The 12,814-nt window shown below is 38.1% G+C and overlaps 1 protein-coding gene across 4 annotated transcripts in view; it reads right to left on the bottom strand.

Annotated features, from left to right (window-relative positions):
- The window catches only part of ryr3 (ryanodine receptor 3), a 92,661-nt gene that overhangs the window by 21,210 nt on the left and 58,637 nt on the right, over positions 1–12,814 (bottom strand). For all 4 annotated transcript variants that reach the window (XM_081377716.1, XM_081377717.1, XM_081377715.1 and 1 more), the window contains 32 exons: positions 12,501–12,633; positions 10,708–10,811; positions 10,054–10,189; positions 9,752–9,935; positions 9,501–9,612; positions 9,251–9,371; positions 8,886–9,055; positions 8,376–8,596; positions 8,113–8,203; positions 6,607–6,747; positions 5,965–6,128; positions 5,804–5,882; positions 5,598–5,687; positions 5,379–5,519; positions 5,240–5,299; positions 5,089–5,164; positions 4,875–4,998; positions 4,175–4,290; positions 4,011–4,078; positions 3,766–3,887; positions 3,537–3,586; positions 3,391–3,451; positions 3,060–3,298; positions 2,816–2,897; positions 2,593–2,723; positions 2,091–2,408; positions 1,744–1,984; positions 1,481–1,568; positions 1,301–1,393; positions 976–1,146; positions 835–894; positions 617–751 (listed from right to left, as the gene is read on the bottom strand). In XM_081377716.1, coding sequence (XP_081233842.1) covers positions 617–751; positions 835–894; positions 976–1,146; positions 1,301–1,393; positions 1,481–1,568; positions 1,744–1,984; positions 2,091–2,408; positions 2,593–2,723; positions 2,816–2,897; positions 3,060–3,298; positions 3,391–3,451; positions 3,537–3,586; positions 3,766–3,887; positions 4,011–4,078; positions 4,175–4,290; positions 4,875–4,998; positions 5,089–5,164; positions 5,240–5,299; positions 5,379–5,519; positions 5,598–5,687; positions 5,804–5,882; positions 5,965–6,128; positions 6,607–6,747; positions 8,113–8,203; positions 8,376–8,596; positions 8,886–9,055; positions 9,251–9,371; positions 9,501–9,612; positions 9,752–9,935; positions 10,054–10,189; positions 10,708–10,811; positions 12,501–12,633 — 4,122 coding nt within the window. The remainder of the gene's footprint in view (positions 1–616; positions 752–834; positions 895–975; positions 1,147–1,300; positions 1,394–1,480; positions 1,569–1,743; positions 1,985–2,090; positions 2,409–2,592; positions 2,724–2,815; positions 2,898–3,059; positions 3,299–3,390; positions 3,452–3,536; positions 3,587–3,765; positions 3,888–4,010; positions 4,079–4,174; positions 4,291–4,874; positions 4,999–5,088; positions 5,165–5,239; positions 5,300–5,378; positions 5,520–5,597; positions 5,688–5,803; positions 5,883–5,964; positions 6,129–6,606; positions 6,748–8,112; positions 8,204–8,375; positions 8,597–8,885; positions 9,056–9,250; positions 9,372–9,500; positions 9,613–9,751; positions 9,936–10,053; positions 10,190–10,707; positions 10,812–12,500; positions 12,634–12,814) is intronic.

The following is a 12,814-nucleotide window of genomic DNA, read 5'->3' on the forward strand; positions in this document are numbered from 1 at the left end:
TGTTAAACAGCAAATATTAATTGCAAAAATGAATGTTTTATTTTCCCGGACCTACTTAAAATGTTACATTTATTAGCATAGAGTATGTAGAAATGAACATGAACCTAGAATAATAAATGCTGTAAAGGTATTTTTTATTGTTAGTTCATGATAACTGATGCATTAACTAATTGAACCTGTTAAAGGAGAAGTTCACTTTTAAAATGAAAATTCTGTCATCATATACTCACCCTCATGTCGTTTCAAACCTGTATGAATTTCTTTCTTCTGCTGAACAGAAAAGAAGGTATTTAGAAGATTATCAGTAACCAGACAGTTTTTGGGTCCCATTGACTTCCATAGTAGGAAAAAAATATACTATGGAAGTCAATGGGACCCAAAAACTGTCTGGTTACTGATAATCTTCTAAATATCTTCCTTTCTGTTCAGCAGAAGAAAGAAATTGATACAGGTTTGAAACAACATGAGGGTGAGTATATGATGATTTCATTTTAAAAGTAAACTTCTCCTTTAAGTGTTAAGTGTTTCCCAATAAACAAGGTTGCTGACCCGGTGTAGGCAAATGTGTAATGGCATTATATGAGCATGGTGGATTTAATTTGTATGCCTATTGTACCTGTTCAAGGTGGTAGACAGCAGCAGAGATGGCCTGAACTCTCTCCACATTTTGCTCTGGGTCTGGAGCTCCCTCACTCTTCACCACAACATCTTTATAGAGGTTTAGCTGCCACTGCACTGCTGGATCTGCCGACTGTGATGAGACAAGAAAAAACAATAAGCCAATGTCAACATTTCAGCATCTAATCATGTATGTTAGACTTTGCTCCTCCAGACCTTCTCCTGAAGATGGAGGTTCTTCCTCAGGTAATCCTTAACCTCATCATCTGTGTCTTTCTGTTAAAGGGAGATATTGTTAGAGGCTTGTTGGAGATCACTTATCGAGAATAATTAAGACAACAACACACACACACTCACCAGACTGTAACGGATCTTGGCGAGGGATATGAGCTCCTGGTCTCCAGGAGTGCACATGTTCAGGCCAATAGGCAGCATCTTCTTGTGAGCTGCTACAATAAGGGAAGTCTGGACGGAGTACAACTCTCCTTTTCTTTTTTTCCCTCTTCTTTCTTGGTCCTGACCTCCAGACTAGTTTTACAAAGCAATATATCTTAAACACATATGGCTCTATAGATCTTATAATGGCTTTTTGTTTTCATGAGCACATGTTTACTGGGTAATTAGCCTAGAGCTTTTGGGTACAATTTAATATAGCGGACAATTACTTTATAAACATACTTACCTTTGACATCTTCGTCTTGCTGTCTCCAGTAAGGAATGCCAGGTTGTTAATTTCATTTTGCACCACAAAATTTTGCTCTTCCCTTTTAAAGTTCTATGGACAAAGAGCAGAAACAGCTTTTGGAAGTCGTTTATTTGCAAGTCCTTAAAGTGATTCTTTGGAGCAATACAGAGAACTTACATGAGATTTACACCAAAGGATGAAAATCTCCGACACCATATTGAAAAGTTCAGTTGAATCTGAATGTGGTTCCTTCAGCCATGTGGATCTAGATTGTCAAAAGAGAGATGGTCATTGTTTTGGAAAGATTCCAGAAATAGGACTTTTATTTAATAAATAACTAAATAAAACCATAATCATTCAAAATACAAAAAAAATTGTTGTTTTCATTCTTGTTTATTGAAAAAGTTTAGCAGCTCCCTCACAGGTTATGGCATAGATACCTATTGTTGTCCACATAACGAATGAGCATCGGATAGAAGGCATACAGATCCCTGCAGAGAACAGCAAACTCATCCAGAATCTGCAGTTCAGCTTCCTGAGTGTCTATCCTGCTTTCAGCCTTCAGCAGCTCCTCCTCAGTCACTATCTTCACTGTTTTCTTCTTCAGTTTCTCCAGCGTTGGCAGGAAGTGCGCTCTCAGGAGATCTGCGCTAGCCCTGCTAATGATCGGCTGGGTGTATACTACATATAAGGGAGTTGACAGATATTTGACAATTGTCCTGAAATTTTGCAACCATCCTATATTAAAGCAGGTTAAACGTAATTTCCAATTCAAATTCACCCTCACCTGCAAGTCTTTTCATCCAGGGGGCGTTATCAATGCCAAGGTTGTTGTTTAGAATCTTGAGGATATTGCCCAGGATGAGGCTGAGATGCTCAGATGTGACAGTTGTGCAGCAATTGGCACCAACTGGGGAGTTATCTGGACCTTTTTCCCACCAGTAAGACAGGTAGTTACACAACATGGGAAGGATGACCTCGATGACCTGTGGCATCTCTGTATAGCGTGCTCCAGATTCAGAAATCTCCCCAATGTCCTTCATTAGGCCGTCTAGATGAGGCATCTCATGACACATCTCATCCACGGTGTCTGGCATGCTCAAAACTGTAAAACATTCGGTATTAGGGCTGGGAATGTTTTTTCTTTAAAAAAAAATAAGCCACTGTCATAAAAAGACCAATTTGCCTATTATGATTGGCTGCAAATGAACCATATTTTCATTGTATGGTTTCTTACTGAATTCTAAATGATTTAAAATAGTCTCAGATTCTGAAAAATATATACTCACTAGCTCGTTCTCTTGGTGTCTTGGTGTTGAAGACCGATTGGGGATTGTGCATATTTAGGTGGGGTTCCAGGAAAGCAACAGGCATGGCTCCAACCAGGGTAGATAAACATTCACCCAGCGAGGGCAGCTGTCTGTAAAAACCAACATATTGGTCTCAATTTCAAGAAGAAATGGATAGCTCCATCAGAAAAAAAAGTTCCCTCAGAAATTTTTTTTTTTGTACTTTTCCACATAGATGTTCTTGCCACTGCCCAATGAGTACAGGCTGGTCAGGATGCGGTAGCAGGACAGCTGAATGTCATCCACTAAAAAATACAAAGGCAAATATTTTGAGGAATATAATGATTTTAAGAGCAAATAGTGGCATGCAAATCCAATTTTTCTAGCTGGACTGGTTGCACTGTATGTTTTTGATTCACTAAAAAGAACCAATTCATGAGACTAACATCATATAACAGCTCACTTACATAGCAGTTCTGCTCCAAACTGGTGTTGGGTGATATGCTGAAAGACAACCGTCAGGATGGGCAGCAGGGCCACTGAGGTGTAGTTGATGATCTGGGTAACGCCCTTCATCTGAGAGCGTGACTGACCCAACTTCCCTAGCTTCAAGTTCTCCAGAGTCTTCTCCAGGTCTTCCGCTGCATTCTCGAAGAAAGTCCTGATACCAGCCTTCACCAGCTCTGAGCCAGACTTCATCACAGTCCTACAGTAAGAACAGAACCAGATCAAAACAACTTAGACATCAATCACCATTGACTGATTCGTATTGCACTATTTGCAGATTTTGCTCACTACCTGCAGTCCAGTGAGCGTGACAGGATGTGTAAGCAGCTCACCATGGTGGTGGAGTCACTTCCTGAAAGAACAAACAGTCTTAAATCAGTGAAATGAGGTATAACCAGGCAAAATGAAAAGAATTTGAATGCTCGGAGATGTCTTACCAAAGAGTGAAATCCTATGTCTGACCAGGGCTGCCAGCTTACAGAAAAGACTAAGAAAGAATGGTTCAAGTTAGAACTGTCCATAAAACAATTATTGCATCCAAATATGCACACAACTTTGCAACGCAATATACAACCCTCTCTCCCTTCTCAGGACAAACATAAATGATAAACATTTATACTGATATGGATATCGTCTCATTCTAAATAACAGTTGTAACAGCAGCACCTGGTGATCATCTCCTTCTCTTTGTTGGATGCGTAGCCACTGCTGCTAAGGTTGATGTTGGGGGTTGACAGGAAGTACATGCAGTGGTTCTTGAAGTACTGTTCTATGAGGGGCAGCAGAATCTGTATTTTAACCGATCAAGAGAAAAACCTTTTAAAAACTGGCCTCTAACTCCCATAAAATATGAAGTTTGAAGACTGTTCTGCATATGGTAAAAGAGTATCTGCTTGAAAACGGAATGCTACCTTAGCAAAAAACTTGATCTCTTGATCATGGGGAGATTTGTCCGTCTTCCCACTGGAAGCCATAGCCTCTAAAAAAATGTTATGCAAAGAAAACAACTGATCAACTTTTTATGTAAACATATCAATCTTTAATCGTTTACAGAATATTTGTCATCTTTTCTCACCAAGATGGGCGATAAACTCCTGTGCAGAATCAACATAACTCAAGAGCCTCTTGAGGAACTTATAGGCAATCCTTTTTTCCATAGAAGAGGAATCTTGCTCCAGGTCCTTCAGACCTCTGCATACAGAAAAAAAAAAAACATCAATAAAGAGATCACAAACTGTTGCACACTTCATGTGCTTCAAGACCCAGATTGTAAATCAAGTGGCGAGCCCCACAGTACTAACAAACGTAAGAAAAATGTCCTTAATATCGAATAAGAAATATTACTCATAGTGCAAACACTGGGCCAAATATTGTGTATATAATTATTATTATTATTATCTGAATACCTCTTATCTCTGTTTAGTATCTAAGTTTCATTTGGATTATTTATATCATTTGGATGTTTTGTATAATAACAATCAAATAACTGGGTTAGTTTTTGAAATAATTCTCTATTGCTCACCAAGGCGGCATTTATTTGATCAAAATTACAGTAAAACGTTTTTAAAAAAATATATATTTTTATTTTCAGCAGACATTACTCAAATTTTCAGTGTCTCATGATCCTTCATAAATAATTCTAATATGCTGATTTGGTGCTCAAGAAACTTTTTTTTATTATTATTATCAATGTTAAAAACAGTTGCGCAGCTTAATATTTTTTTGTGCATGAAAAATATCTGATTATACAAGAAAAACATTGTTAGTGTGCTGACCTGCTGATGGCATATCCATTGACCTGAACAAATTTAAAGAGCTCCTGGGCCTTCTCTCTGTCTCTGTACTTCTCCTTCGCTGTCAGCGTGTCGTACGGTACCAACAATGGATGATTTCCTCCTCCTTTCAATGACAACACACAATGAGTCAATGCACCTGGGACTGCTTAGACAGGACTGAGCCAAACAGACTTTTCCAGGAGAAAAGCGTCACCTTTACTGTCAAGTTCCTTCTTCTTCTTCTTTGCCCAAATGTTGTGGTAATTTTCTGCAACTGTTTCAACCATTGCCTGTTGAAATGATTAACGGTTTAATACACAGCATATGAGATATCTATTGTTTTTAACAATCCGATTCACACTTGCCTGTAGTTCCCTTGATAGAATAACATTTTCCAAATCTTGTGGGGCTGGATTAAACTCACCCTGTAAAGTGAAGAAGATGTCCTAAATGCATTGATTTGTTGATTAACACTATAAAGAAAGAAACTCTGTCCTCCGTTACCTGTGAGGACTCTGATACTTTGCGTTGTTTTTCTGTTTGCTGCGACCTGGCCTCTCCTTCTCTAGTCCTCTCAATGTTCCATCCCATTGCCAACATGCTCTTTAGAGTCTCTTTCACAGGGTAGCGATAAGTCTCCCTTTCCTATACAAAGTGACAGATTTGAGTAGATTAAACTTTGCATGTTAGAGACAAAAGTCAATACAGAAAATGTATGTGTACCTTTTCACTTAGTGCTTTGTATGGTTTCAGAAGCGGATGAGTTTTAGCTTTGTCATCTAATTTATCTCCCGCAGACCAGCCAAGAGCGATCTATCACCATACAAGATAAAAGAAGCAGTCATCTTTTGTCTAATTCAACAGAGGAAGAGCTCTAGCGACACAATGAACACGCAAGATTAATGAGATGAGTTTTAACATTGTCCAACCTTCTCAGAGGACCATTTCTCATGAGTATGCTCCGCAAACTTGCTTGCAATGTAATCTAGTTTTTCAGGGAGCGAGATACTGAAAAACAAAACGGTATGTAATGAAGTCCATATAAAGTTCAAATGAATGATGCAATTGTCAGTGTTTCTATGGTACTTACTTAGCAGTGCTAACAGGCTGGGGGTCGAAGTTGCCTTGCGCATCCACAGAGGCCTGCTTAACTAATGTGGAACCTGGGCTGGAGTCCACGTAGTCAGGTGGTAATGCACTGGCTATGGCACTCAGACACGGCATGGCCATTTTGAAAAGCTCTGCATCATATTTCTGCAAGACAGGATATGGCGTCAAAGAGCAAGGTTTGATAATATCTTTGTGGTTTAATCAATTTAGCTAAATAACTTTTAATTACATTTATAGTGGGGCTATAAATGTAGTGTTTTCATTTATCGTTATTAATTATATAAAAAAGAATGTGTTTAAAAATTAACAGAATTATTAATTCTTCCTTAATCACACTACTACCAAAAGGTAGGCGCATTTTTAAAAACTGAATCATATTAAAATTAACAGCTTAATATTTTTTTGTTGAAAAACAGTGAGACTTGACAGGATGACCTCAGAAGTGTGCCTTGACCAACAATTTAAAAATTATTGCAGACTTCCAAATCAACCTTTTTAATGTCCATTCAATGCATTTTATGTCATAACAATTAATAATAATAATTTGTATTACAAGTCATTACTATGAATACATTGTTTGTTTGATTGACACCCCAAATTTACACTGAAGTATGTTTTGTACCTTTTGAGATAGAGAGTCAAAAAGTCCCCAGAAGAGTTTCTTGGTGAGGTGGAGTTCCTCCTCTGATGCCATCCCATAGCTGCCCAGGCCCGTTGGCAGACAGTAGTACTTCCAATTCTGCTCATAGTGATTCGTCAAAAGCTGCGAGGATAAACAGATATGTGGATTAGGCTGTCAACATTCAGGATACTTTAAATAATATTCAAGTATTGTCTTGGGTAAAAAAAAAAAAAAAACTAGAATAATTGATTTTATATTTGGATTTAATTTAGGGAATTGTATTGGTTCACAGTTACTAAATAATTCAATGGTGTGTGGTCTACCAAGCACTCTTCTGATAACCTTGCCCTGTGGTAGGGGTGAGACAGCTACCACCAGAGAGACAAGGTGTTTACACCTACCTATCAAAGGCTCACGAATAGGAGGATCTGTGGTGACTCATACTGACAGTTGCATAAGGTAATGTGTAATCCAGATGCTCTGTGTGTTTGCAGGGTGTGTGAAGCTGTCAAATCACAGAAGCTATAACTGTGAGTTGAGTGACCTCACTGTAATGAAGAGGAACTTTTCACCAGGGATGAAGTGCGCCCCGTTATCAGGTAAACACAATGGCAATATGTGTCCCTTAATGCAATTAGCATGGAATACATCTTGTGGGTCAGAGTGCATCTGGCATACTTGATTTAGCTCTTTAAAATGTCAAAAATGTGTTTGATTACACTTTGTTTTTTCGATTTGTTTGGTAACAACACTCATCTCCACCATTTGATGAATCACTGCTGACATGATAAACAGAAAATGTACACAACATCTCTTTTAATGTATTGTATTTGTGAATATGGTGGAACTTACATAGTAACTTAAATCGAAATATGGCACATTTGCATTTAAAAGAATGACTATGACTTTATTTAAATAGTCACGTTGCACAGTTGCAGACAGTGCTATTTTAGTGCATTTAAAACCTTAGTAGAATTGCATGTGGGTAGTGAATAAGATTCAGGTTTAATGCTATAACTATGTTTAGTGAATTTGCCTCTTAAGGTTTTATTAACAGAGCCAAAGGGTAATAAGGATGAAATGTACACTACCATAGTTATTTTTTTAAAATAATTCGGTTAAGCAAGAATGCATTAAATAGATCAAAAGTGACAATAAATTTATAACTGTTGCAAAAGATTTCTATTTCAAATAAATGCTGTTCTTTCTACTCATCAGTCCTAAAAAACATCAATAATTAGAAGAAATGTTTCTCAAGCACCATATCAGCATATCAGAATGATTTCTGAAGGATCATGTGACACACAAAACAATAAAATACATTAAATTTAACATTTGTGATGCTGTGAAAATTATTTTTTAATTGTAATAATATTCAACAATATTACTGTTTTAATCAAACAAATGCAGCTTTGGTGAACATAATAGACTTCTTTTAAAAACATTCCAAAAAACCCCAAACTTTTGAATGGTAGCGTATGGACATTTATGGTTCACTAGACTCACATTAATGGGCATCTTGCAGTACTCTGTAAGCTGTGGGACATCAAACACAAGACGACGCAAAAGTTGCTGTAGCATTGATGGCCGCAGATGCCTGTAGAAAGAACAATCATATATAAACATGTATACATGTATAAACAAAATCTAAAGTATAACATCAGATGATACCTAACCTCTAATTGAGAGTTATCTATAGCATGAAAATGTAGTTTGAGTTTTCACTGAGCTGAGGAAACCATCCCAGCCTCTCAGCTAAAGGTTCTTACTTGCAGATGGCCATTAGACATTCATCAATAGCATCTCTCTGTGCCTTGGTGAGTGATCGGCCCTTTGAGAGGCGATAGATGGTGTGAAGCGTAGAGTCAACGAGCATTGCATGGTGCTCAGTGTGAGCGAACAGATGAGCACAGCGGGTCAGCAGAGGAAGCACTGCGGATCCAACGTAGCGGTTCATGGCCAGGGCTGTCTCGGTAGTCCTGAGCACCTCCTGATGAACACAAAATAACACAAATCAGGCAACTGAGTTGTATGTTTACATTTTTATAATTATTAATTATATTATAATAATGCAAAACTACTACATGCATTCTTAATACTATAGCAATCACTCAAATTAAAGAGGTTAAATATTCTTTTTAGCATTCATATCTACTTTTTGCTACTGCTAAATCACTGTTAAATGGTTGAAATCACATTAAACTTTTAGGCTTTTTCACACAAAGCGTGATAAATTTATGTCTGCGACTTTTTTGTTTTTCTCCGCAGAGCACCCTTACCGAGTCCAGGGAGGCTGAAGCTCGCAGGTCTGGCAGGAAGCCAACCTCAAGCAGGTGCAACAAGAAGCTTTGGTCGTCAATGCCATAGACACGGTCCAGGAAAAGCACCATGGGCGCCTTGTGCTCTGGACAAAAGCTGGCATTCATATCTGGCTCCGTCACAGTACCATCTAAGCAGCCGAAAGAGTTAAACAAAAAGACATTAGGGTTATAATGACTGCGGAACAAGAAGCACAGATAATGACAGACGTAGGGATGAAGATGACATTGAAAGAGTAATAGCATCAATCAATCTTATGCGCATAATAAGTTTCAGAGATTATGTCTTCAGACTCTTTCAAAGGCACCTAGTGACTTGTACAAACCTTTATTGACGACCGGCATTTTGAGAGGAATACTGATTATTCCAACCAAATCTTTAGTGGGTACTAGGGAACGGAGGATGGCACGGATACGCAATGCTTCACCTTTCCCCTTGTTTATAAGCTGTAAAAGAGCATCGGTATTATATTAAAGTGAGGCCGTATACAGTTCAACAGCACTTCACTGGAGGAAACTGAATGCTTTGTCCCCAGCTTTGTAAATCAATAAAATGTGACAGAAAGGAGCACTCACATGCATCTCAGGTGCACATCGGCCCAGAAGATCAATAAGGGCTGAGTAGAAGGACATAATAGAGTTGCCCATGTGGGCAACCTCCTCCTCCTCCTCTTCATCCTTCCCAACCCTGTCAAAACAAAAAGCAGACTTGCTTATTTTAAATCATGCTCGCTCAATCCTGAGGTCAAAGGACATCTCAACTACAACTCAAACCTAACATAAAATGGCAGATTATGCAGATATATGGAAGAATTAAGTGGTCTTACGTTGGTGCAACCCCTTCAGGTAAGTTGGGCAGGTCTAAAGCAGGATCTTCTGAGATCTTGATGGCTTCCTTCATGGCAGCGAGTAAACCTTGACCTCCCTCTCCTCTAAGAGCAGGTCCAAAGCACTCCGGACGCCTGATCAAAAGCTTCACAACGACATTAGCGTTCTCTTCAACACTTTCACCTGAGATGACCAGAACATACACAAAAAAAGAAACAACATAATGATCATGAAGTCATTTTCTATTAACCAAGATACAAAAAGTATTCCAAAACAAATATTATTGGTAAAAAGTACTAACCATTGACAAAAACAGCAAACCGTAGGAAGGACAAATAGCGTTCTCCTTCTATTGGGTTCCAGCCAATGTCTGGGTATCCCCTGGCAATGAGCATTGGGCAGTTCTGTAACCCACAGCCTGCCAGATATGTAACCACCTGAAAAACACATGGACAGAATCCAAAATGAAATCCAAATGGCTCTAAAAACTGGCTTAGGTAAATTTAATTGACAACCATTTGGCAGGAAACTTTATTAGGCATTGCAACACATTACATCAATTAAATCATAAGAAATATAGTCTGATCCTTGCTGTGCTCTATTAAAAGCTAAGTGAACCTCATAAGCCTTTTAGAAACTTCTACCTCAATTGTTAATTTACATTTAATTATTTAGCAGATGCTTTTATCCAAAGCCACTTACAAATGAGTAGAGCCTCGTTTGTAAGTCGTAAATATACAGTACCACCAGAAGTTTATCTAGGGTGCTTAAACTGAAATCAAAAATTTCACATTTATATTCCTCACACTGAACCACCAAAACTAAAGAATCAAAATATCAGCTTTTTAACTTATACCAAATTTGTTCTTTACAATCAACCCTTCTGTAAGTTATTTTTATACATTTTATTAAGAAGTATTACATGAACAGGGCTGATGTTGTAGTAACCAGTTACCTTCTCAAGATCAGGTTCCTCTAGTGCCAGAGCCAAACTGTTGTTGTCCATCACAGAGGACGCAGCTACGTCTAAAGGTGTGGAGCCTCTCATGGTTGGACAAGCTGGAAAGAAACTAAAGTTATCTCCATATGGCCACTAGAGACAGTAGATTTTCGGATTTACAATCACCAGCAGATGGCAGTCTTTACTTTTTTTACTTTTTATACAGCTGCTCTGTATAACCCAATCAGTGAGCTTATATTACTGAAATAAAAAATGAAGACTACAACACTATCTATGCAGCATGAAGATCTGTACATCTTTGGATGCTTCACACCCTGGTTTGCAGCTTGCGGCATTATCTTCATCTGATCTGATCTGTCCTGTCATTAATCTTGGAGTGATAAGGACTATAAAGGTGTAAGTGGGCTCTCAGCTGCTCAATAACGTACTGTTATAGGAAACGACTCCTGCAGAGTCAGGTGGTCTTAGCTGCACAAGCTATTATTCACAGTCAAAACAGAGCACTGTGCAGTGTTGCCAGATCTTGCTCGAAAAACAAGTAACCTGAAATAAATGAGTTGCTGCACAAACACAAGCAGCAGTTTTGTTTTTGGGCAGGTGTTTATGGATCAAGGAGAATTGCCTGTTACATTGATGTAATTTATTACAGCATAAACTTGCATAAAACTTTTATTCAGCAAGGACATTAAATTGAGCAAAAATGGCAGTAACGTAATTTATAAAGTTACGAAACTATACGAAATCTATCTAATATAAATGCTGTTCTTTTGAACTTTCTGATCCATGAATCCTGAAAAAAAAAAGTATCCTGTTTTCCACTAAATATTAAGCAGCACAACTGTTCAACTGTTCAATATTGCTAATGCTAATAGAAAATGTTCTCTTTCAGTCAGTCACGTTCGACGTTACGTCCTCAAGGGTTACATACGAAACCAAGACATTTTTTTGAGGACTAAATCATCATAGAATGATTTTTGAAAGATCATACTGTATGGCACTGAAGACTGGAGTAATGGCTGCTGAAATTTAGTTTTGCCATCATAGGAATAAATTAAATTAAAATAGAAAACAGTTAAATTGTAACACTTTTTACTGTATTTTTGATCAAATAAATGCAGCCTTGGTGAGCATAAGAGGCTTTCAAGAACATAAAAAAAAATCTTACTGACCCCAACCTTTATAATGGTAGTGTAATATAATTAGTGTAAATACAATTAATTGAAAAGATAATTTATTAATTATATCCTTTTACAAAAATAACGTTTCCAATCTTAATCATTTACACATCATTGGAGTTGGGGATAGGCTGAGAAAGGCTAAAAAACAGGAGGTAAGGACAAACAAAAAGTACAATGATTAATAATAATACACAGACTGTGGCTCAAACCACAGGTGGGGATATTGGTTAATTGCTATTAGTTGCCTTTATTGTGCTATGGAGCACAATAGCAATTTTTGCCACTCTCCTTTAAATTGTGGTCCTATGCAGTACAGTATATGTAATTTTTGCACCCCACAGAAAGCTAAAATATGTGACTATTTCTATAATAAAAACTTACAAAAAATTAAAACAGCCCAAAGTAATTTCAATAAGTGGACATGGCAACACAGATACTGTGATTCAGCCCTGCCTGACCTGCATCCCTAAAGAACTATGTGTTGTGTGTGTGTGTGTGTGTGTGTGTGTGTGTGTGTGTGTGTGTGTGTGTGTGTGTGTGTGTGTGTGTGTGTGTGTGTGTGTGTGTGTGTGTGTGTGTGTGTGTGTGTGTGTGTGTGTGTGTGATTACCCAGCCCCACGCTGCTGTTCTCCAGGAGGTAGCTCAGGTGGTCAAACATAGACTTCTGGTTCTGACGGCTGATGCGACAGAAGTAGCACAGAAAGCGACAACAGCTGGCCACCATCTTGGGGAAGGCAATCTCCTGAGAGTTAAAAACAGCATTCGTTTTACTTCTGCTCAGATGGAGATCATTTCCTTCACACTTCAAATTAATCTTTCATCTTTTTTGCGTGCATGTCCTCACGTGGTGGTTAAACGTGTGTAATGTAACATACTCAAGGTATCGAAAGAAGCCCCCGAGACAGCTAAACCAGATTGAGGAA

This window comes from Scardinius erythrophthalmus, assembly GCF_964197995.2.
Source record: "Scardinius erythrophthalmus genome assembly, chromosome: 11".
Taxonomy (NCBI): Eukaryota; Metazoa; Chordata; class Actinopteri; order Cypriniformes; family Leuciscidae; genus Scardinius; species Scardinius erythrophthalmus.